The sequence below is a fragment of the Schistocerca cancellata genome, chromosome 8 (genome assembly GCF_023864275.1).
Source record: "Schistocerca cancellata isolate TAMUIC-IGC-003103 chromosome 8, iqSchCanc2.1, whole genome shotgun sequence".
NCBI classification, from domain to species: Eukaryota; Metazoa; Arthropoda; class Insecta; order Orthoptera; family Acrididae; genus Schistocerca; species Schistocerca cancellata.
In genome coordinates, this window is record NC_064633.1 from 122527160 (window position 1) to 122553803 (window position 26644).

Consider the following 26644-nt stretch of genomic DNA (forward strand, 5'->3'; position numbering starts at 1 on the left):
GAATTTGCGCTAACTGCATTTCCTGAAAATTATTTCGAGCAGTTAGTTCATGAGCCCACACAAATTGTAAACGGTTGTGAAAACACACTTGACCTCTTAGCAACAAATAATCCTTGAGTTAATAACGAGCATCAAAACCGATACAGGGATTAGTGAACACAGGTTTGTCGTAGCAAGATTGAATATTGTAATCCCCAAATCCTCCAAAAATACACCTGTTCAAAAAAGTAGATAAAAATTCACTTCCGAGCGGTCTAAGGCGCTGCAGTCATGGACTGTGCGGCTGGTCCCGGCGGAGGTTTGAGTCCTCCCTCAGGCATGGTTGTGTGTGTTTGTCCTTAGGATAATTTAGGTTAAGTAGTGTGTAAGCTTAGGGACTGATGACCTTAGCAGTTAAGTCCCATAAGATTTCACACACATTTTGAACAAAATTTCACTTGGCACCTTTTTGAGGCACAATCTCCATTCATTCAAAATTAATAATATAAGTGTAGACCAAATGTGGCTTGAATTCAAAGAAATAGTATTTGCAGCAATTGAGAGATTTCTACCAAATAAATTAACAAACGATGGAGCTGATCCACCTTGGTACACAAAATGGATTAGAACACTGTTGCAGAATCAATGAAACAAACATGCCAAATTTAAACAGATGCAAAATCCCCAAGAGTGGCTATCTTTTACAGAAGTTCGAAATTCAGCATGAACTTCAATGCGATTTCCACAGTGAAACTTTGTCTCGAAACCTGGCAGAAAATCCAAAGAGATTCTGGTTGTATGTGAAGTTTGTTAGCGGCAAGAAACAATAAATGCCTTCTCTGCATGATAGCAATGGAGATGCTATCGAAGACAGTGCTGCCAAAGCAGAGTTACCAAACACAGCCTTCCAAAATGCCTTCACAAAAGAAGATGAAGTCAATACACCAGAATCCAAATCGAGAACAACTGACAACATGAGTAATGTAGAAGTAAATACCCTCGGAGTAGTGAAGCAACTTAAATCCCTTAATAAAAGCAAGTCTTCTGGTCCAGACTGTATACCAATTAGGTTTCTTTCGGAGTATGCTGATGCATTAGCTCCATACTTAACAATCCTATACAACCGTTCGCTCGACAAATGATCCATACCCAAAGACTGGAAAGTTGCTCAAGTCACACCAATATTCAAGAATGGTAGTAGGATTAATCCACTAAATTACAGGCCCATATCATTAACGTTGATATGCACCAGGATTTTGGAACATATATTGTGTTCAAACATTATGAATTACCTCGAAGAAAATGGTCCAACATGGGTTTAGAAAACATCATTCTTGTGAAACCCAATTAGCTATTTATTCATATGAAGTGAAGTGTTGGGTTCTATTGACAAGGGATTTCAGATCAATTCCGTATTTCTGGATTTCCGGAAGGCTTTTGACATTGTACAACACAAGCGGCTCCTAGTGAAATTGCGTGCTTATGGAATATTGTCTCAGTTATGTGACTGGATTTGTGATTTTCCGTCATAGAGGTCACAGTTCATAGTAATTGATGGAAAGTCATTGAGTAAAACAGAATTGATTTCTGGCATTCCCCAAGGTAGTGTTATAGGCCCTTTGCTGTTCCTTATCTATATAAACGATTTGGGAGACAATCTGAGCAGCCACCTTCAGTTGTTCGCAGATGGCGCTGTAATTTATCAACTAATAAATTAATCAGAAGATCAAAACAAATTGCAAAACGATTTAGAAAAAATATCTGAATGATGCAAAAATTGGCAGTTGACTCTAAATAATGAAAAGTGTGAGGTCATCCACATGAGTGCTAAAAGGAATTTGTTAAACTTTGGTTACACAATAAATCAGTCTAATCTAAAAGCTGTAAATTCAACTAAATAGCTAGGTATTCCAATTACGAACAACTTAAATTGGAAGGAACACATAGGAAATGTTGTGGGGAAGGCTAACCAAAGTCTGTGTTTTGTTGGCAGGACACTTGGAAAATGTAACAGATCTATTAAGGAGACTGCCTACACTATGCTTGTCCGTCCTCTTTTAGAATACTGCTGCACGGTGTGGGATCCGTACCAGGCAGGACTGATGGAGTACATTGAAAAAGTTCAAAGAAGAGCAGCACGTTTTGTATTATTGCGAAATATGGGAGAGTGTTTCACAGAAATGATAGAGGATTTGGGCTGGACATCATTAAAAGGAAGGCGTTTTTCGTTGCGACGGAATCTTCTCACAAAATTCCAATCACCAACTGTCTCCTCTTAATGCGTAAATATTTTGTTGACTCTGACCTACATAGGGATAAAATAAGGGAAATCAGAGCTCTTGCGGAAAGATATAGGTGTTCATTCTTTCCGTGCACTATATGAGATTGGAATAATAGAGAACCCTCTGCCAGGCATTTAAATGTGATTTGCAAAGTGTAGATGTAGATGAGTTGCAACACACACAGTCATTTGCTGTAAGCAACAGCACAACAGCTGACCACACAGAGAGTGCATGATGATGAAAAACGTAGCAATGCTTCACTGGGTGGAGAATTCTTTTCAAACTACTATGCCACCCATGTCCCAAAACAATCAGAAACTTTGGAAAACTTTAAAAGTCGTGAGCATCAATTTCAAAACATTATTTCTCAGATGAATCAAATGCTGCATTGGTACCAACTGGTAACAGAGACAAGAAATCAGCATTTAAATGTTGTGCAGTAGCCTGTACAACTCCTCCTACTAATAATTAGACCATATAGGTGCCCAACATTGCACTGTGTGAGGAGGTACAGGCTTAAAAGGATTGAACAAGTCCATGAAAGGCTGATGACCTGCAATGAAATAAATCTTCTGACCATATAAATATTGGTGGAACTTGATAACACCATAGATTATGGTGAGTGCCTCCTTTTCAGACTGACTGTACTCACACCATGTTTGTTAAGTTTTCAAGGCAAAAGCAGTAGGTCTATTTGAAGAAACAGTTCCGTAGTAGAGAACTGCTCCGATTCTGTAAGAAGATGGATCCACAGCTAACTCAACAGGTTTTGTTGGATTAAAATTAATTGAATGACAGTGACTTAAAATGCATCCTTTAATAGCTGAAATGTGTCCTGACATTCTTGGGACCACAAAAAAGAATCATTTTACTGGTACAGCCAGTTCAGTGGAGCACCAGTTTTGCACAGCATTAGTGAAGAAATTTTTCTAGGTAAACTACCTCATGACAGCTCTAAGTTAAATGTTACGGGGTGCTGGCAAATCTTTTATTGCATGCAAATGTGAAGTAGCATGATGAATTCCCTGTGTATTTATTGTGTGTTCTAAATATTCATTTTCTTCTTGGAGTAAGTAGCACTTTTCCTTGTTGCACTCTAAACTACTGGGTCAAAGAACTTTAAACAGTCAAAATTTGTCAAATGTTCAACAGGTGTACACTCTGTGACCACAATATCATCCAAATACAAGAAGGGAGCCTTTGCTGTTAATAGTTCTACGAACTGCAGAAAAATAGCATGAGCTGAAGCACTTCCGAAGGTCTTTGAAAGTAGAACAAACCCAGTTGAGTGTTTATTACAAAATATTGCTTGGACTGCTCATCCAGCAGTGATGCAAGTATGCCTAAAATAAATCAGTCGTGGTAAAGAATTTTCCCTGTCCCAGTGTTTCTATTAATTCCTCCTGTGATGGGAGAGGATAAGAATCCACAATGGTTTTTTGATTTACTATTGCTTTAAAGACACTACACAAATGTAAACCTCCTGATGGCTTTTTGAGAATTACGGAGGGCAATGCCGATTGACTTGCAGAAACAGGCTATATAACACTAGTGTCATTTCATCTTTGCAGTTCCTAGTAGACAACAGCAGAAGTTCCACAAGGCTCTTTGTGGTACTAGCTTGTTCCTTTTTTTCATTGTGAACTGGGATAAAAAGCTTCTACTAGCATTGTGTCATTCAGTTTAAAATTTTGTCCCCTTGCTTTAAAATTACATTCTTGTACCTGACATGCTGTTTTTTGTTTCAGATCCCTTTCTACGTTTTCTTTTGACATTCTGCTTGTTGTTTTAGATGCCTTCTTATATTTTCTTGCAAGTCATTATTAATTACTTCCTTTATATTTTTAATAAACCAGTAAAAATGTATTGATTGACCAGGAGACCCCATCTGGGGTTGTTCGGCCACCTAGTGCATGTCATTTTATTTGAAGCCACTTTGGTGACTTGTTTGTCTGTGATGAGGACAAACAACACCCAGCCCCAAGTGGACACTGCCCCCCCCCCCCCCCCCCCTGCATGATAGTCAGCATTGCTGACCACTCAGCTATGGAGGTGGACACAGGTTTTAAAAAACCCTCCCTGTTAAACTTAGGCAGTAAAAGACTACAAAGTATTATGTAATCCTTGGGCTTCACCAGCCACATTCTTGTTTATTGTGAGATACACCATATATGATTTTTGGTGCTCTCCACAAGAAAATACTATCTGGGCCCTGATCTGGGGTATGAACAGACTTTCTCTCTCCATTCAGAAATTCCATTAAGTAATCCAGTAATTTATAATATATTCAATACATATGTCACTTAGCATGCCTCACCCCTCACTAGTCTTGCTACCAAGAACTGCCTCTCATGTAGCTAATAACAATAAACTTACATAGCTTAAGTGCTATGTATTCATAACTTGACTGTTAAGTTGAACACTTGTTCAGGTACAAATATTTGTCAACGCAGTGCTTAAAACCAACACTGTTACCTGTAATTTCCAATCTTACATTACCCACAACGTGTGCAAAACTTAAACATTCATTTAAGTATTCACTAGAGTTAAAATATGCCTCACTATCAGGCTTAGGATCATCATACATTCTAACACACTCACTGAAAGATAGAAATTCATCTCTAGCTATGTTGTCGATATTGTCACAGAAGAAGCTGAGTAGTTCCGTGGTGTAGTGGTAATGATAATAAACTGTTGCATGTGAGTTCAAAACTCACCTGGACTGTACAATTTTAATTTCTATATTTGGTCCGAGAACATTCTAGAAGTATCCACAAATGTCAAGAATCATTGTACTGGAATGTTCTGTAGCTGTATATATACTGTGTGTGTTCTGGCCGGAGGCAGTTCGCTCAACACTCTTGCATGTGCAAGTGCTGAATAAACCTTCGTTAAGTGAAGTTAGTGTTCGTCATTCATCTAATTACACCTTCTTCTGTGTGACATTATTCTGGTGGATGCACTGAGTATTGGAGCTTGTGATAGTGCACATCATCGATGACACAGTGGCTCCCATCAGGCCACGAAAGAGCCGCCGTTTACGTGATGAGAAACCAGAGTTCGAGGCGTATTCAACAGATCACATTCTATTGGAGACAGAAGAAGAAGAGGATGTTACGATGACAGCAACTGTGTGCCACCAAATGAGCCATCCTTCCAGGTTCTCTAGTGACGATGACCAATATGCAAACAAGTGGCTGAAGGTATATGAGTGTATAGCCGAATTTAACAAACGGGATGACACTATGTGTTTGGTTCAAATGGCTCTGAGCACAATGGGACTTAGCATCTGAGGTTATCAGTCCCCTAGAACGTAGAACTACTTAAACCTAACTAACCTAAGGACATCACACACATCCATGCCCGGAGCAGAATTCGAACCTGTGACTGTAGCGGTCCCGCAGTTCCAGACTGAAGTGCCTAGAACTGCTGGGCCACAGCGGCCGGCCCATGTGTTTGGCTAACGTATTTTTCTACTTGGAGGGCACTGCCAAGCAATGGTATGAAAACAACAAGGAGAAGTTCACAAACTGGGAAGTATTCCAGGCAGAACTGCACAAATATTACGGTGACACACGATGACAGAAGTGCTAGGCTGAAGGTAAATTAAAGTGCAGGGCACAGCGTCCAGCATGAATTACAGCATCCTACATTCAAGATGTCTAGGAGCTGTGTAAAATAGTTGATCCTAGAAGATTAACAAGATGATCTGGGTGCAGGACGACATAGGTCACCATCGCCGCAAGCTAGCCACTGGAGAGGACGCTCCCCAACATGCTGATCGAGGTCTCCATCGCTCTTTAGAAGCTCCAGCCGATCACCTAACCACTGCAACCTGGAAAACTATAGGGTGCGACTTTCCTTTGAGATGAGACCACTGAAGAGAAATATCCTCCACCGTCAATCAATACAAAAATGATAGGAAACTACATTGATATCCTCATGGATGGCCAACCAGCCCAAGCTCTTGTGGACTCTGGAGCTTCACATTCAGTCATTTCGGAGATATACCGTTGCCAGTTGCAGAAAACCGTATTCATTGACAACAAAACATCTCTGCTGAAGGTGGCTAATGGGAAATATGTAAAACCTACAGGAAGGTGTACCATTCATGTGGGTATAAGTGGCCATACGCAATCCTTAGAATTCGTCGTCTTTGAAGAGTGTAGTCGTGAAGTCACTCTCGGATGGGACTTTTTGAATGCTTCTCAGGCAATTTTAGATTGTTGTCACTCTAAGATTATGCTAGACGAGAAGAGATACTGTGGACAGGAATATGCGCATCCGAGTGTGTGGAGACTGTGTGCTGAAGGATGTGATCTTTGCTGCAGTCAGTGCTAGAAAGGTAACTGCCATGTGTCATGCCATGCATCAACCCATGGATCTTGTAGTGGAATGTAAGAGAAGCATACCACTGAAGAATCACTTGGTCATCCCAGCCTCTGTCATCTCGTTTAAGAACGGATTCGGTGAATTGTGGATAGTTAACTGTCACCGACAACTGCAGATCATTCCAAGACACATGTGCATAGCAAACACTGAACTGTTAATTGAAGAATAACTGAGTGTCACAGAAACCTCACATGCTGCGTCTGTGGGCGAAATTAGTGTTACCACAAGCTTGACTATCACCAGACCTCACTAAGGAACAACAGAAGGAGCTACTTGCCATTCTTCAAGAGTTCTCTGATTGCTTCAGTCCGCAGGTGAAGAGCAAAAACAGACAAATCGACAGTGAAGCACCGGGGTAGCACTGGAGACCATCAACCGATAAGACAGAGAGCATACCGTGTGTCAGCAAAGGAACGTTGAATAATTCATGACGAGGTAGAGAAAATAATGATGAATGATACCATTCAGCAGACACAGATCCCATGGTCCTCACCAGTGGTTCTCGTCAGGAAGAAGGATGGCAGTTGGTGCTTCTGTGTTGACTACAGGAAGCTTAATAAGATTACTAAAAAGGACATTGACTCTCTTCCACAAATTGATGATACACTAGATTGTCTGAAGGGGGCTAAGTTTTTATCAACCATGGACATGTACTCGGGATACTGTCAAATCGAAATACATGAGGCTGATTGTGAGAAAACTGCATTCATCACCCCTGAGGGCCTATATGAGTTTAAGGTATACTGTTCTCACAGACATTTGATGAACATCTAAAAGGACTGAGGGCCATTCTTAAGTGTCTCCAACAAGGCGGACATAAACTTAATCCAAGAAAGTGTCTCTTTGGAGCAAAAGAAATCAAAATGCTTGGTCACCTTGTGCCAAACGAAGGTTTGTGGCCAGACCCAGAAAAGATGAGATCTATAATGAAATTTCCTATTCCTAAAAGTATTAGATATGTGAGAAACTTCCTCACATTATGTTCTTATTGCTCAACAAGATTCTTTCTATGTGCTGCAAAAAGCTCTGACTGAACGACCCAGTACTTAGTCTGCATGATGAGAGAGCACCTGCAGAACTACACACAGATGCCAGTGGGTATGGGATCGTTGTGTTCTGATGCAAATTTCCGATGGAAAAGAGAAGGTTATATCCTATGCTTCTAGGACACTTACAAAAGCCAAGAGAAACTATTCAACTACAGAAGGAGAATGTCTTCCTGTGACCAGGGCCATGTGCAAATTTTGACAGTATCTCTATGGAAGGCCATTCACAGTTGTTACAGACCATCATTCATTTCATTGGCCAACAGGTCTTATGGATCCAACAGGACAACTCGCCAGGTGGGCACTACGTCTTCAAGAGTACGACCATAGTGTACGAAAGTGGAAGAGAACACCAAGGTGCCGACTGTCTCTCAAGAATCCCTGTGCAAGACCATCAAGACTTTGATGAAAATTGTGACTGTCTCACTGCCCTCCAGGATCTGTCTGCTGAACAGAAGAATGACACCAAGATATCGCAAATTATGTTTACCTTAAATCGGTCAGAGGATGTGAAAGGACAATTTAAGGTAGTTAATGGATTACTTTACAAGAAAAACTTTAATCCGTTTGGGAAGAGGTGGCTACCAGTGATTCCTAAACACATGCGCTTTGATGTTTTACAGAAATTCCATGACACACCTGATGCCAGACATCTAGGATTCGTTAAGACATATGATAGAATCTGCAAGAGACTTTTCTGGCCATGTTTATTTAGGAGTGTCTGCCAGTGTGTGTCACACTGTCGAGAGTGCCAGAGGAGAAAGGCAGTTCCTTAGAAACCACCTGGCCGACTCGTACCAATTCCACCATCCGAAACGCCTTTCCAGCATGTTGGGATTGAACTCCTTGAATGATTTCCAATGTCTGCTAGTGGCAATAGATGGATTATTGTTTGCACTGATTATCTGACACGCTGTGCCATTAGAAAAGGCGTGAAAACAGCTGAAGCATCCAAGGTACCCAAATTCATTGTGGAAGACATTGTATTAAAACACTGTGCCCCAAGGTCATTAATTATGGATCGAGGGAAAGTTTTTCAATCGAGTCCCATGACTGTTGAGCAGAGCAACTGGGCTAATGTGCTATCTTTCATGACGTTTGCCTACAACCAACACCCACTCAAAGGAAGGCCTCGGCACTTGTTCGTGACGTCACATCAGCTAGGCACAGCGAACGCCAGGTCTGTTGCAGGCAGAAATACCCGGGCGTGATTATCATTATAAATCTCTTATTTTTGGACAAAATGTTTGGTATTGTTTTGGATTCTGCAGTTTTATTTAGATGAAAGATTTTCTTACTATTGTAAAGCTACAAATGAAGATCATAGTTCTGTATTACTGAATCCTGTTGAAACAAATGTAAATCAGTATGAGAAGATGCTTTGCCCCACCGCAAGCTTTGGAAATTTTACATTCAAGTAACTATATTTACTTAATCCATTTTGTTATGAAAACTTAACCCAACCCCCTTACAATGAATTAGTTTCTTTTATTTATTTATTTATTTATTTATTTATTATTTATTTATTTTCGTTTGACATCATCACTGGAAATGTGGACTAATTTACATGTGTAAATGTCCAACTGTTGCCAGTCATTAGATCACAATTGTTTTCAACGAAAGGAATTCTAAACAGGAAACAAAATAGCTTCTTACATCGAAAATACTGCTGAGCTTAAACATTTTTAAACATGCACATTAGAAAAGATAAATATTCCCCTCTTGCAACTGAAAGGAGAAAGTTTATAAGATGATAAAATTTTATTTGATAAAACGAGTATCTCTCTCTAGCTTCTTTTTCTGTCCCCCAACTCTTCCCCCAACATGTACAATCGCAAAATATTTGATTATTCATTAACATTCAGTGCTCCTCATCCCATAGTCAACCAAGATACCTAAAGAAGAGCACCAATATGTTCAGTTTCTTGTAAAAGCAACCCAGTACAAACGTAACTTCCTCAGATGTACAAATAAGGTAAAGAACCACGAATTCTGTTGGTGCTGGGCCATGAAGTTGTTCTTGTATGTCAGTCCTTAAAACAGGTGGAAATTTAAGTTCAGAAGTACACTAATTGTGGCCATAGTGTATTGCAGAAACAACACAGTATACACTAACTTCCTTATAAAATGTATTAATAATGTATAAACAGCAACAGCTCTGTTGGTGTTGGACTATGAAATTTAAACATGGCAGTATATGCTTTGACAAGGGAATTAATGAATTGCATACTGTACTGCTTGAACAGTATGTGTTGAACACTTATGGTGTAGTACAGCATAAGTTTCATTTTCTTGTCTGTGAGGACAATAATCATTTCTGTAAAAGAGAAGCAGACATTTGTTTGTCCTAGTACTTCAAATAAATTTCAACTTTTGACCTGCCACTCATTTACAAATATTTAACATAATCTTCTATCCATCTATGACATTTTCAGTGCCCTGAGTGGTAAGAGTTTAGAAAAAAAAATTAAAAGCAATTTCCTTTTGTTTTAATAATAATAACACAATTACAATTACATTCATAGCATCAATTTTCTTCACATAATCATTGAGGAGAATATTTGTAGAAACAAGTGACAGCTCACTTAGTACTCTATCTTTAGAATGTCCTTTTTTACAAGTGAAGTGTGGTAGGATGAAACCTAATGTGTTTACCCTGTTAGTTGTCAAATTAATTACAAGTCCTCTCTGATTGCTGTGTCTCAGGAATTCAGTCTCTCTGCTACTTTCAGTTAGCTTCTGTACTGTTATGTAGTTGTACATGACAGCATTCACCATATGTGTGGGTACAGCAGGCCTCCCCTGTCCATAGCTGCTATTATTACAAGCACTATCTTCAGGCAATGCTTCCCTGTCCAAAACCATGACTAAAGTACAAAATTCTCACTTAAGTCTCTTTAAAGCAATCCACGTACAGTATCAGCCCCAGCGGGTCCACAACTCTTTTGTGGATACGTGCGTGGTGAGCACGGGGCCCCGAGCTATTGCAGCCTTCTTTCTCTCCAGGGCTGCATTTCCTTCCCCTTCCCCTCCTTTCCACTCCTTGCTCCTTTCCCGTCGCCCTCTCCTCTCCCTCTCTTGGTGTCCTTGCTTATGTTGGCCCCCATTATCCTCCTGGGTCTGTTGGTTTTACAATTCGGCTTTGTTGCGTACTCATCTCCTCCTTTTGGCATTCCTTGGTCCCCCTCTGGGGTTTGACCTCCATTACAAAATTTCTCCTCCGTAGTGGGAGCCATTTGGGGAAGAGCACCTTACCTAGTGTCTCCGACGTGCACCCTCCTAGTACATTCCACCTTTTCTTTCATGTTGTCTGATGCTAGGGTGCATAGCCAGCACGGTAGCCAGCCCGTGTGGTGGGGTCGTTATGTACGCTTTTGGTTGAGCCCCCTGAACACACGGGGATCACACTTCTGATACCTGAGCTGTGACCTCCTCATGCATGCCTTGGAGTGGTTGCTTGTCATCCTGGAGCATCGGAACTCCCGGCAATGGCCGCCATGCCAGACGGCCCTTGCTGTGGCTGGGTGGCGCCCGTGAGGAGAGCCCCTGTTCGGAGTGAGTGGTATCAGGGCGGACGCTATGCAAATGAAACGCATACGGGTCCAGGACTCTGGCCGATCTTCTGTGGCCGTCTCTCTGCGTGGAACTGATTCCTCAAGTGCTGCTTCTCTTGCCCCTTCGGCCTTCCCTTCCATGGCTACCCCCCGGGAAGAGGGTCAGGCCCATCGGCTAGGGGCGAAACCTTTCCCACGTTATCTAGTTTGCACCAGGACTGATGGAGATACTTTCACCAATACCAAACCTTTATTCTTTGTGGAACACATTGAAGACAAGTTTGGCGAAGTGGACTCCCTGAGCAAGATGCAGTCGTGTTCGTTGCTGATCAAAACTGCTTCGGCTGCCCAATCTGCGGCCCTTCGTGCCTGTACCCATCTTGGCACAATTCCTGTGTCTATTACCCCGCACCAGTCTCTAAATATGGTGCAAGGTGTGATTTTTCACAGGGACCTCATCCTTCAAACTGATGAGGAACTTCGGAACAATCTCAGATGGCGGGGTGTTCACTTTGTTCGGCCTGTTCAGAAGTGTCCTAAAGACAATCGCATTGATACTGGTGCCTTTATCCTGGCCTTTGAAGGGATACCCTCCCTGAGAAAGTTATGATTATGGTTTATCGATGTGATGTGAAGCTGTACATCCCACCTCCTATGAGGTGTTTTAAGTGCTTGCGTTTTGGACACATGTCTTCCCGCTGTTCACAGGCTCCTCTCTGTGGTGACTGTGGACGTTCACTCCATGAGGGGAGTCCCTGTGTTCCCCCTCCTGTGTGTGTAAATTGTCATGGTAGTCATTCTCCACGTTCACCAGATTGCCCAGTATATAAGAAGGAAAAGAACATACAGGAGTATAAGTCCCTCGATCATTTAACCTACACAGAGGCCCGTAAGAAATATTCACGTCCACCCTGTGTCCATGACATCTAGTTACGCCTTGTTACATCTTCCCCCCTTCCCCCTCCCCTTCCTTACTCCCATTCCAGACCCCTCTCCTCCCCCCCTCCCCTCCGGCTCCCACACCTTCTCCTCTGGGCGCTGCTCCCCCTCCCCAGCCGGAGAAGTGTCCCACTCCTTCGGCGTCTGCCGCTCAAGGGCGCCTCTCCCGGGATGCCCCTTCCCGGCACCTTCCAGGCCAAAGGTCTGCTGCCGCGCGACGACCGCGAGAGCCGTGGTCTGTCAGCCCCCAGGTCGCCCAGTCTCTTTCTGTTCCTGATCTTGCTGCAGCTGGCTCCTTTATGCCACACAGCCCTCCTCAATCTCAGCCTGAAAAGAAGAAGAAACATAAGTCCTGGGACAAAGAGCCTCTGGTGTCACCGGAGGTCCCTTCCCCGACTTCACAACCGGATTCTGACCTGTCGTTCATGGATGTCGCCCCCTCCTCGTCGGTCACAGGGTGGGGACCCGGCGGTATGACTGGCTTTAGCGTGTTCAGCCCCCATTTAAATCATCGTTCTGTGGTTCTCCAATGGAATTGTAATGGATACTATCGTCACCTTCTGGAATTTAAATCCCTTCTTTCGTCCTACTCTGCAGCTTGTGTGGTTCTCCAGGAATCTCATTTTAATGATGCTTACTCACCGACCCTCCATGGGTTCCGTGTTTTCTGTCGAAATCGGGTCGGACCCCTGCGGGCTTCTGGTGGCGTTTGTACATTGGTCCGTACAGACATTGCTAGCACGTGGATTCCTCTTCAAACTATATTGGAAGTGGTTGCTGTTAGGGTCCACTTAGACTCTGCGGTCACAGTTTGCAATCTTTATCTCCCTCCTGACAGGACTCTTACACCTGCTGCCTTAACTGCCCTTCTTCAGCAACTTCCTCCTCCCTTCCTCCTCCTTGGGGATTTTAATGCTCATCATCCCTTGTGGGGCAGTGCCTTTCCATCTAGACGAGGTCTTCTTATAGATCGATTTATTGCAGACCACAACTTGTTCCTTCTTGATGATGGCTCCCCTACTCATTTCAGTGCCGGTCATGGTACCTTTTCTGCCATTGATCTTTCTCTTTCTTCTCCCTCTCTCCTCCCTTCATTACACTGGTCGCCACACGACGACCTTTGTGATAGTTACCATTTCCCGTTGATTATCTCGCTCCCTTCCCGCTCCCCGATGGACAGGTTAACTCGTTGGTCTTTCCAACGTGCTGATTGGCCTCTATACACTGCACAGGTCGTGTTTTCTCCCTCTTTGTCGGGTTTTATTGATGACGTCCTACGTGACGTGTTTGGCGCGATTGTTCGCGCTGCTAGCCTTGCTGTCCCGCGCTCATCTGGGCCATTTCGTCACCGGCAAGTCCCATGGTGGAGTACGGCCATTGCCATTGCCATCCGTGATCGTCGTCGAGCTTTGCAACACTGTAAGAGGCACCCATCCGTAGCCAGCCTTACTACCTTTAAACCCCTCCACGCTAAAGCCCGTTATTTAATCAAACAGAGCAAGCGAATATGTTGGGAACGATTCGTTTCTTCCCTTGGTTCTACTGTCCCTCTGTCACAGGTATGGGCTACACTTCGCTCTCTCCAAGGTTGCCATCAGCAGTCCACCCTCCCAGGCCTTCACCTCCCAGATGGCCTTTGTACGGACCCATTAGTTCTTGCAGAACATCTTGCGACCCATTTTGCAGTGGCATCAGCATCAGCCTCCTATCCAGCTGCTTTCCTTCACCAAAAACAGCGGGCTGAAGCTTCCACCTTATGTTTCACCCCTTGTGAGTCAGAATCTTACAACGAACCTTTTACTGAATGGGAATTTCTTTCTGCTCTATCTTCTTCTCATGATACGGCCCCTGGCCCAAATTCCATTCATAACCAACTGCTTCAACGTCTCAGTTCTCCACAACGGCAACATCTTCTTTGGGTGTTTAACCGTATATGGCTCCAGGGTGACTTCCCTTCTCAGTGGAGGGATAGCATCGTGGTTCCTGTCCTTAAGCCTGGTAAGAACCCCCTCTCTGTTGACAGCTATCGGCCAATTAGTTTGACCAATGTTGTTTGTAAGTTACTTGCACGGATGGTAGCCCGTTGGCTCAATTGGGTCCTCGAATCTTGGGATCTATTGTCCCCTTACCAGTGTGGCTTTCGAGAGGGACGGTCTCCAATCAATCATTTACTTTGCTTGGAATCCGCAGTTCGGCAGGCTTTTTCCCAGCGCCGCCATTTGGTTGCAGTGTTTTTTGACCTTCGCAAGGCCTATGACATGGCCTGGCGCCATCACATCTTACTTACCCTTTATCAGTGGGGTCTTCGGGGCCCACTCCCGATTTTTATCCACCAGATCCTGTTCCATTGGTCATTCAGAGTTCGAGTTGGTACTGTTTTTTGTTCTCCATGGACCCAGAAGATGGGCATCCCGCAGGGTTCTGTCTTGAGTGTCCTTCTTTTCCTCATTGCTATCGATGGACTTGTGGCCTCTGTCGGTCCCTTGGTTGCCCCTGCCCTGTATGTGGATGATTTCTGCATTTGGGTTAGTTCCTCCTCAATGGCATTTGCAGAACGGCAGCTCCAGGGAGCTATACGGCATGCCTCTGCATGGACACTCTCACACGGGTTTCAATTCTCTCCTTCAGAATCGTGGGTAGTCCACTTCTGTCGCCATACTCCGATCCACCCTGATCCAGAGCTCTATCTTGATGCACAACGATTGCCTGTGGTCCCACGGTTTTGTTTCCTGGGTCTTCTTTTCGACAACAAGCTCACTTGGCTGCCCCATATCAGACTCCTGAAGGTAGGATGTTTCCGTAAACTCAATGTCCTTCGCTTCCTTGCCCACTCCTCTTGGGGTACGGACCGTTCTCTCCTCCTCCGTCTTTATCGTACTCTAGTTCTGTCTCGCTTGGACTATGGTTGTCAAGTTTATGGTTCAGCTGCTCCTTCCACACTGCACATGCTGGATCCAGTCCACCATCGTGGTATCTGTTTGGCCACCGGTGTCTTTCCTACTAGCCCTGTTGATAGTCTCCTGGTAGAAGCTGGGATCCCCCTCCCCTCTTTCTCTTGGGTGGTCCCAGCTTCTGGTGTCTTATGCACTCGCTATCCGTTCCTCTCCCACTCATCCTTCCTATTCTATCCTGTTCCCAGACCATGGACGTCGCCCACCCGACTCCCACCCACGGGCGGGTTTACCGGTTGGGCTCCGCCTTGCGTCTCTTTGCCGTGATTTTCATCTTCCTTCTTTGTCCTGTCTTCCTCGCTCCCCCCCCCCCCCCCCCCCCCCCCCCCCCCCTTGGTTAGTTCCACGGCCTCGACTTCGAATGGATCTCCGCCGAGGTCTGAAAGATTCCACCCCCCGGTGGTGTTCCGTTCCTTTTTCCGCCAAGTTTTATTGGAGTTTCGGGATGCTGTTGTTTTTTTACACTGATGGCTCTAAATCTGCTGATCATGTGGGGTATGCCTTCACGTCCTCTGTTGGAATGGAAAATCATCTGCTGCCACCTACAAGTGGGGTGTTTACTGCAGAATTGATGCCAATTTCCCAGGCCCTTACCTTTGTTAAACAGTTCCAACACAACCGCATTTTGTTATGTACAGAATCGATGAGTGGCCTTCTTGCTATTGACCGGTGTTTTTCGCACCACCCGTTGGTCTCTGCCATCCATGACCATTTCGCTGATATTCACCATGCTGCTTGTTCCATTGACTTCCTTTGGGTCCCTGGCCATGTGGGTATCCCGGGTAATGAGCTTGCTGATCGTTTGGCTGGGGGAGCAGTCACTTACCCCCGTTTTCTGTAACCCTTCCTGCAGCGGATTTACGGCTTCACATCAAATCCCACTTCGCACAGTCACGGGCCAATTCTTGGGAGGGTACTCCCCTGTCTAATAAACTTCGTGCGATTAAGGTGACACCAGGCCCGTGGTGTTCTTCCTTTCGCCTCTCCTGAAAGGACTCGACCACACTGTGTCGTCTCTGCATTGGCCATACCAGGCTGACCCATGGTTTTCTTTTGCGTGATGAGCCACCCCCACTTTGTGGTTGTGGAGCCTTCCAGTCAGTAGCCCACATTTTGGTTGAATGCCCCCTTCTTTCGGCTCTGCGTGCTAAGTACAGACTCCCCCACAATTTACCTTTGATGTTGGCTGACGATTCCCGGATGGTCTCTCTGGTTCTCGGTTTCCTGCGGGAAAGTGGTTTTTATTCTAAGTTTTAAGGTTTTTAATCTCTCTCTGGTGTTGGGGCAGGGCGGTGAGTGTTTGGGTGTCTCCCACTGTAAACCGTGTTCGGAGAGTCCCGATTCACCTCCCTGGCCGAGATCCTCTTTTCTTCTCCTTTTACTCTGTTTTTACCCTTTTTTAAGGATTGGTTAGTCTCGTTTTCCCATATGTGCTTCTACATTCTAGCAGTTGCACCTTTTAAGTCACAGGTGGTTTTGCCTATGCTGCTTCAGCATAGCGTTGGGTTCATTCTCTTGCTGACTTCCCTCATTTTGTTTTTACCATTGACAACATGCCTGCCCTTTTACGTTTTTAGCTTTTCCCTTTTATTGTTCTGACTTTCCTGAGATGTCCCATTAGCGGAATGGACCATATTTGAAACAAGAGACTGATGACCTTGCTGTTTGGTCCCTTAAACCTCAAACAACCTACCACGTACAGTATCCAGACAAATATGTAAGAAGAGGAAGCAGTTTCTCAACCTCCTTTACATCTGTAGGTATTCATTCAATACGAATTGTCACTAACAGTTGATGTAGATGATCCAGTAGTGGTTTCCAGATCAACTGGAAATGTAGGGAGATTTTTTCATCAGTATTTGCAAGAGAAACAGTTACATTCCCAAAGAAACTGGATTGCAATGGAAGAAGGTGTTGAAGTCTTACCTTATATTCAGTTTCAAAGACTTGTCTTTATGATACTGAGTATTGCAAACCTGCATATGTTCTGTAATTGCCAAACCTTGCCTCAAGAGCATCTGTCTGTATTTTACCTGGTGAAAAGTACTTGAAGCCAAGTTCATTAATACAGTACTTGGTCATTTCAATTAGACCATGAGTGGCGTTTGATAGTGCCCTGTGGGTGTCTCGTGTAAGGCAGTTATACTTTAAGGGTAGTGACCCAGAAACTATCAAACATTATAAAAACTACTGTGTTATATTAAGAAAAGTTATTAAAAAATCCAGAAGTATGTGTATCATGTCTGAAATCAGCAACTCTGATAGTAAAATTAAAACAATTTGGAATATTATTAAAAGAGAAACAGGTCAACCAAGAGCACAGGAAGACAGTATTACCATCAAATTGAATGAAAAGTTTACGAACAAAAAGTCAGAAGTTGAAAATATTTTTAATAATCATTTTCTAAATGTTGTGGATATAGTAGGATCCAGGTGTTCATTAGAAGATGCTAGGCTGTTAATGGAAGAGGCCATACCTATGCAATTTGATACAATTGAAATCTCACCCACTTCTCCCTCTGAAATTAGGAAAATAATAAACTTGCTTAAAAGCAAAAACTCACATGGAATTGATGGCATTTTCAGCAAAATACTAAAAGCTTGTTCTCAACAGATAAGTAAGATTCTCAGCCTCCTGTGTAATAGCTCCAAAATTTTTGAGAAAGTAATGTATTCAAGAGTAGCTTCACATATCTGTAACAATGAAGTACTAACAAAATGTCAGTTTGGTTTCCAGAAAGGTTTTTCAACAGAAAATGCCATATATGCTTTCACCAATCAAATTTTGAATGATCTGAATAACCGAACACCACCCATTGGGATTTTTTGTGATCTCTCAAAGGCTTTGGTTGTGTAAATCATGAAATTCTGCTAGATAAGCTCAAGTATTGTGGCATGAGTAGGACAGTGCACAAATGGTTTAATTCGTACCTAACTGGAAGAGTGCAGAAAGTTGAAATAAGTAGTTCTCATACTATGCAAAGATCAGCACATTCCTCAAACTGGGGAACTATCAAGAATGGGGTTCCACAAGGGTCAGTCTTGGGTCCTTTGTTGTTCTTAATATATATTAATGACTTGCCATTCTATATTCATGAAGAGGCAAAGTTAGTTCTCTTTGCTGATGATACAAGTATAGTTATCACACCTGACAAACAAGAATTAACTGATGTAATTGTCAATACTGTCTTTCAGAAAATTACTAAGTGGTTCCTTGTAAACGGACTCTCACTGAATTTTGATAAGACACAGTACATACAGTTCCGTACAGTGAATGGTATGACGCCATTAATAAATATAGACCTTAATCAGAAGCATATAGCTAAGGTAGAATATTCCAAATTTTTAGGTGTGGCCTTTGATGAGAGATTAAATTGGAAGAAACACATTGATGATCTGCTGAAACTTTTGAGTTCAGCTACTTATGCAATAAGGGTCATTGCAAATTTTGGTGATAAACATCTTAGTAAATTAGCTTACTACGCCTATTTTCACTCGTTGCTTTCATATGGCATCATATTTTGGGGTAATTCATCACTGAGGAATAAAGTATTTATTGCACAAAAGCGTGTAATCAGAATAATAGCTGGAGTCCACCCAAGATCATCCTGCAGACATTTATTTAAGGATCTAGGGATATTCACAGTAGCTTCTCAGTATATATACTCTTATGAAATTTGTTATTAACAGCCAAACCCAATTCAAAAGTAATAGCAGTGTGCATAACTACAATACTAGGAGAAAGGATGATCTTCACTATTCAAGATTAAATCTAACTTTGGCACAGAAAGGGGTGAATTATACTGGCACTAAAGTCTTTGGTCACTTACCAAGTAGTATCACAAGTCTGACAGATAACCAACAAGTATTTAAGAAGAAATTAAAAGAATTTCTGAATGACAACTCCTTCTACTCCACAGAGGAATTTTTAGATATAAATTAAAAAAAAAACACAAAAAAATATTTAAAAAATAAAAAATAAAAATAAAAAACACAAAAATGAAAAAGTTGTTATATGAACTTAAGTATGTTGTTAAATTAACTTAATTATGTCATGTATTGGAAAATTTGACTCGTTCCACATCATTATGAAATATCGTATTCATGATCCATGGAACTAGTATTAATCTAATCTAATTTAATCTAACCCCATCTGGTCCCAAACATTTAGCCAATCCTCGTTTCCTGTCAGTCAGTGGATGCTTAAGTGAATTTTTCAAATGTTCACCTTTGTATTTTGTTTGTACTTTCACCACTGACCACCAATTTTCAATTAAACTAATAAAATCTGCAGTACTCTGATATTCATACAAGTTGTATTCCTCGCCTAAAGTGAGAAGCCCCTGTACAACATACGGATTTAAAACATTTAAAGCATATTTTACATTCTGCCTTTCAAAATTTGATGGACAGAGAGATTTCATACACAAGCCACAAGAGTACTTAATGATTGTTTTACTTTTCAAGGCATGGAGTTTCTTCAGAGTAGAAAATGAAGCAACTTTTAATCTCAAAGTTTTGTCTATCTTTTCAAAATTTGGATATGTGAGGACCTGCTGGGCACTTTTCTGGTTGATGCAATTTTTCCGAATGCATTTCAACACATGCACACTATCAGTGATAAAAAATAATGGTGAACAACGGTCTGAAGGATGGGGATAAATCACACTCTGTTTTTGGTGGTGTTGGAGAAATATGCCATACTTTTCTGTTTATGGAATTATCAGTCACAACACAAATCGCTTTAAAACCAATACTGTGCAAGCCTGTTATAACATTTTTAACATGTGTAAAAAGATCACATGCCTGAAGAGTGTTTACAGGCAAAATATGTGCAACTTCTTTAAATGAAGGCAAAAGGCTCTGGATCATAAAAACATATGCAGAGCTAGCTGCAGTGGCACCATTGAATGCAGTCCCTAGAATATTGCCTCGCTTATAGTTCAAGTATGGTTTGATGTGCATCTCATCTATTATTAATGAGACAACATGGTCCTCTGTCTTTAAATAACTAAACTTCTGTTAAATATAAGCAAGAAAGTTATCTTCCACCTGTTCCTTCTGAGGGCTTGCACCAAACTTTAAACATATCTTTTGAAGCGTATGAGGATGTGACACAAACATGTAATGAGACTTTTTCATAAACCTATAAGCATGTGGGGAAATTGAAAATAATATGGGACAGAAAACCTCAACCATTCTTGGGCTACAGTCAACGGTCTAACTTGTTCCATTAGAAATTCTATATTTCTCTCCTTTTGTTCTGTAACTTCACTAATGTTTTGCAACACATCACAGATTATATTAATGTTGTCCTGTGCGCTTTGAACATTGACACTTACGGACAGAAGTAGTTCCAAAATATCATTCACTTGACCAATATCCTGAATCTTTTTTGGGAGAATGTGACTCTCCCTACAGTTTTTAAGGCTGTTTGTTCTTCAAAAACATTTATCTCTAAATCACAAGTTATACAAGCGGACACTGGTAAAAATGGCACAAAATTTGAAGTGTCAATAAAATCAAATAATACACATTCCTTTTTCTTCACCACAGTCCAACATTCACTAAATGTTTCCCGTTCCAAACAGCCCAAAAATTTGCTAAATGTGAATCTTCTCCTTTCCTCAAACATTTTATAGGTACACAAGGATTCAGATATTGCAGCAGACACAGCGCTGTTGTCCAATCTTGTTCTTCTTGCTTCTGGGCCTTCTCGTTTATTCTGTATCACTGTCAGGTATTGAGGGCAGTTGGGAAAAATTGATGGCACAGATTGACCTCTTAAGTCGCGGTGTGTAGAGTGGAGCCACTATTCTCCGTCCAGTTTTCTGATCAAAGCACTCTGTTTGTTTCAGAACGTCCTCTTTTGGAAAATGTAGTTCACATACCTGAAAATAATTTCGAAAATAATGACTGAAATTGAACACTAATTTCATTGTATTAGAGCTCATAACTTTGAATGTACACATCGTACTATTATTTTCAATGGAAATCTTTGCGAAAATCTGAGTTGGCACAACACAGCTAACTGTATGACCTTTACTCTGAAAAGCAGTCTATGCCTACATGCAGGTCAAATAAATCATGCCTTCGAGTAAATAAAAAGTAATGTAGAAAATACGATTTCTTCTATTCAAGTGTGAATACTAATTGCTGAACTGACCGGTCAGAATTCATTTACTACGTAAGACTGACAATGCAAAACCAGTAGTGGTGCCTGGGTACAATATCGTACAGGTCTTCAAAAAGTATAAATAAAGAATAAAGAACTGTAAAAACTGACAACATGGAACACTATCAGATTTACTTACTTTGGAATGTTTGGTTGGTGAAAATGCATTCCTGTGAATGGCGGCAATCCACTTGCGATGAAGGTCTTTGTCGTTAGGAAACGAAAACACATGGGGCCTTAGGTCCATGTGGATAATTCCTGTTACAGCGAGGAACACAACACTTGTACACCATGGTGAAAACTCTCACTATAACTGCTGTAGTCGAGAAAACACAATAAGTAACGGCACCGCACAACCACCACTCACGCTCATACGCCATGTGGCACGCCTAGGTATTGTGACATCACTAACGACTGATGACGTAGCGCCAGGGCCTTCTATAGAGTTGGTGGTGCTACAACACCGCCAAACTATACACCACAGGATTTCGCCCTTTTTCCTGGTGCGTGGGCATGAGGCGACTTCAATGATTGACACTGTGTTTTCATTGCATCCTGATGATGTGGACGACGACGACGACTACATTGGCCGGGTGTTAACCAGAGCTGAGGAAGCTTGGCAGTTAGCTCGACTGCACGCTGCAGGTGCAAGAAAACGATCACCAAAGATATGATGCAAGCCACTGCCCTGTTGTCTACCAGCCTGCTGACCTCGTCTGGATCTTCACTCCTGTTCAGAAGGTTGGTCTGTCGGAGAAGCTCCTCAGGTGCTACTTTGGACCTTATAAGGTTGTAAGACAGTTGTCTTATGTTACTTATGAAGTTGAAGATTTCGACCCCCACACAAGAAGATGAAAGATCAGAGATATGGTCCACATTCTTCAAATGAAGCCCTATAAGGATCCTGCAACCCGGATAAGGATCTTACAACCCGGAGTAAATTCAAAGCTCCAGGCAACAAGCGGAAAGGTGAAGAAGAGTGTAGCTAAAAAAGAAGTTCTAAGAACATCACCGCCAGGACGAGAATCAGTCATCAGGTGTTGGACTATGCAGGACCTATGACTCGTTCCCGGACTAGGAGGACATAACACAGAGATGCTGTTTTCTTAAGGAGGGATCAGTGTCGCAGAAGCAGCTGAGTAGCTCCATGGTGTAGTGATTATGATACTAAACTGTTGCATGGAGGGTCATGAGTTCAAAACTCACCTGGATTGTACAATTTTAATTTCTATATTCAGTTTGAGTACATTCTAGAAGTATCCACAAATGTCAAGAATCATTGTACTGGAATGTTCTGTAGCTGTATATATACTGTATGTGTTCTGGTCGGAGGCAGTTCGCTCTGCACTCTTGTATGTGCAAGTGCTGAATAAACCTTCGTTAAGTGAAGTTAGTGTGTTCATCATTCATCTAATTACACCTTCTTCTATGTGGCAATATTACCACAAACTTCTTTCTTTGGGTGCTCAGTAATTTTACCCATATCTTTATATATGTCCAATTTTTACTTATTGGACTCCTTAGTTACTTTATTTATACTTAGTTTCAGTAATTCATTCCCCACTACCCCCGTTTCTGTCTTAGAATGAGGCATACCAACAGATGACTCAGTCTTTCCCTGTATTTTATGATGTATTAAATCAACTACATGCTCTTCCAAGCTAGCAAAAGTAGAGCCTGAAATAGTAGCCATCCCTAAATGATAGCTTTAGTCCAACACCCTTAACTTTACGTATCAGCCTAAGATTTGTTTGTGAACTATGTTAGACCCCTGCTCAGTTAATTCTTGTAATTGTTTTTAAGTCATTATTCAAATCTTCTAATTGCTCTTTGACTTCATTACAAACTGAAGTAACTGCTTACTAAGACGGAAAGTGTCATTTGCAGTTGCGATGTTTTATTGTGAGTCTCTTGTTTTTGTGATGGGACTTGATGTGCCACTAGTGTGTGGTATTATTTGGCACCACAGTGGCAGCAGTTGGCTTGAGCATGGCATTTGATGTTCTTATTTCACTTTTTAATTCTTATTTACTGTTATTTATACTAGCAGTTAACTTCTATATATTAGCACTTACTAACACACTAAAAGTTCTAAACTATTGTGGCACCTCCATATCCATACTTCTTGTCACCAGTGGCATATAATATCTGTAATAATATGTATGTAATTAAACTTACATTAATACTGTTACAAAACTGGCCAAAGCACTGTGGCACATTAAAAAACTCTGGTTGTGAATTCACTAGCTGTTTTTACTTCACAACACAAACTCCACCATTGAAAAGAATTCGAAACTAACCGAATTGGATTTTATAATGCTCACCAAATGGCCTTGCGTGCTTGCCATGTTGAGATGCCAACGGGAAGCTGGATTGATATGATGTTTGGATTGTATGTAGCTGACGCTGCTGCTACTACTGTTGGTTGATAAGCTGCAACTGTGATTCACAAGGCTGCTGTAAACTTGTTGTGGGACTAATGGTGCAATTGAAGCCTTCCAAGAGATCTTACTACTCGAGGATCAGTTTCTTTCTTTGTTGTAATTGTAGTCAGAGGGTTTAATAGTTATTCATCAGACTCAGATAACTTCAAAGTTTTTAAGTTGCAGTGCTACAAATTGCTTTTGCATTGCATCATAATCTTGGTTGTTGACCTCCGTTGCTAAGGACAACAACTGTCAACTCGCATAAATCTGTGTCCAAAAGTTACCAATATTCTTTAACTATTTAAATTTCTGGTTATTATTAATAATCTTCATCAGTTTTATTCATCCCCGACAGCATTTGTTCTGGGTCCTGTCACGGCCCCCACATGTGATGTTCTGTACTGATTATTGTGATATCGAGTGGGGATGCAAAGTTTGGGAGCTACAGTTTCCTATTATTCACTTGCTCACCTTGTAATTTCTTCACACTTGCCAATATCTCTTAGTCGCACCTCATTTCTCATCGCACCTCATTTCTCAAACTGCTGTAGTTATTGGTGAAAGATAAGAGAAAACCTAATATCCAGATTCTCGAAATAAATATGATGCAGGAACATTGTGTCGTATAAGTACTCTCAATTACAGTGACCATGTGTAAAAAAGTTTTATTCAGAAAGTCACAAATACTATGGACTATGTTCAAAATGGTTTGTCTTAGTTAACAGGTACCGAATTAGTATACAGATAGCAGTTTTTCTCTTGGGATTGTCATGGCTGTTGTTCTTCCATGACTCACTTCATATCTGTAAGCTATGATATGACAACATGTAATAAATGACGGAAACAGCAGGTATCGTAAATGTAGTAAGATTGCTCTCATTGTTCCGGCTTGCAGGTACACCATGTCCACCCACCCTAGCTACTACACATAAAGAAAACAAACTTCTGAACAATAGACTATGCCGATTCATTACTTAACTAAATTTTTTTATGTTGGCAGTTGTCACTCATCAGTTTGGTAGGTGCTTGTGCAACACATCACTGCACGAAAGTGATACTATGTATTACACACCATTTCCAACTTAAAAATTATAAGTGGAGACGTTCTGTGTCTCACCGAGAGAATGATATGTTGCCTATTTGCACATTTCACTCAAATTTTACCCCTAACCTTGGTTTTTTGCACATTTTTAACTACAGAATTGGAGCCAAAGATGAACATACTTAGGAAATGTGCATGCAGACTTCAAATCCTCATTGTAAACAAGAAACAGATAAGATATCCACCTCTCTGTCATGTGTTTTAAGTGCATGATATGATGTGTGTTTTGTGACAAAAGGAAGCTCATTTCAGTAGTTGCATGAACAGTACCATAATTAATACACTGTTTATCAAGCAATTACTGATAATACAGCCAGGCAAATGAAAAATTTGAGCGTTATTATTTCACAAGTATCAGTACACTAAAAGGGCGAGACAGTTTAATATATTTAGATCACTTGTGTGAAAATAAGCCAGTTACACAGCATTAATTAGACAGGTGAGTTTAGAACTATGCAGTCAACCTTTTGCCATATTCCTGCTGCCTGTATTCTTCTCAGCAGTGGTGGACAGTATGCTCTTACCGGTGAAGTGATTCACACTATCCTTTAAGAACCTTTGCACAAATGATGCAGATAATTATTTGTGTTTCAGGAGCGGAAGCCTGTCAAAACTTGAATATCTTCATTTGTCACAAATCTCTGATCTAGGAGATGATACAGTGATAGCCATCTCAACGGGGTGTCCTCAACTGCGAGAGCTGACATTGATTGATTGTGGTGGGCTCACAGCTGCTGCCTTCCAGTTTATCTATTTACTCACAAATCTGGAAAAGTAAGTGTAAGCATTCAGTATTCTGTATGTCGAGGTAATATGGCAATCCCCACCTGACTCCTGTGGGGCTGCCATATATTGCAGGTGGAGCATAGTAGCTGATTGTTCTTGTGGCTGTGCCAGTTAGTGTGAACAGAAGTGGCAGAACTTCCAGTAGTATCAGTATATTTACTTTGTGATTAATCATCTGAGTGATGTCACTGCTGATGATGTATCAGATGTGAACTATAGAAGTTCCCAGTATATTAGATTTTTGACATATCAGAAAGAGTGATTCTTACTTAAATTTCTACTTTGGGGGTTCTGTTGTATTGATTAATGCACAAAATTGAACAAGAAATTTGTCATATTTTTATAAAAATGCTTTAAGGTTTCCTTGGCTTTTAAATTGAGGAAGTTTAATGGAGCTGATGTATTGTGTTGATCTTATATTAATACAGGTATCAGTGGCCTTCTAAATTGAAAATAGTATTTGAGTAATAGCAAAACTAACATTTTTAAACTGGTGTGTAGTAACTTAGTTCAATATTGACTCAAAGGAATGATATGGAAAAATTGTAAAAATTTAGGTACCAACAGAAAATCATTAAATGAAGAATATGCCTACTCTTCTAATTAACATGTAACAAAAATTGTAAGAGACCCACTTTTAAAAGAGAGATATTGTTACTCTGCCTTTATAAGCTCATTTTCTCTTTATTGAAAGCGAATGGTACACAATTTTTGTCACATAATTACACTAACATGTGAAAGATGCTTACTTCCAATGTATTTGACACTCTCCTTTCAAAGCAAGAGCTGTATTAAGTACTTGACACTGAAAGCATTTCTGCTTCTCAGTGATAGTGGAGTCAACTTTTGAAAATTGCTACTCAGTCAGGATAGAAATCAAAAAATATTCAAGTACTGTCTTACTAAAACATTATATGAGGTTTAAATATCTGAGGTTCTTCCATACCTCTTAAGGATTTGCTCTGTGATGGACAGTTGTGGGAGTTGACAAGTAGGTGGATATTTCTGCTGA

At 41.4% G+C, this 26644-nt stretch overlaps 1 protein-coding gene across 1 annotated transcript in view; it reads left to right on the forward strand.

Moving 5' to 3' along the window:
* LOC126095415 (uncharacterized) overlaps nucleotides 1-26644 on the forward strand; it is a 118978-nt gene that overhangs the window by 6663 nt on the left and 85671 nt on the right. Inside the window, exon 2 of the mRNA XM_049910213.1 lies at nucleotides 25441-25620. Within this exon, the coding sequence (XP_049766170.1) occupies nucleotides 25441-25620 (180 nt within the window). The remainder of the gene's footprint in view (nucleotides 1-25440; nucleotides 25621-26644) is intronic.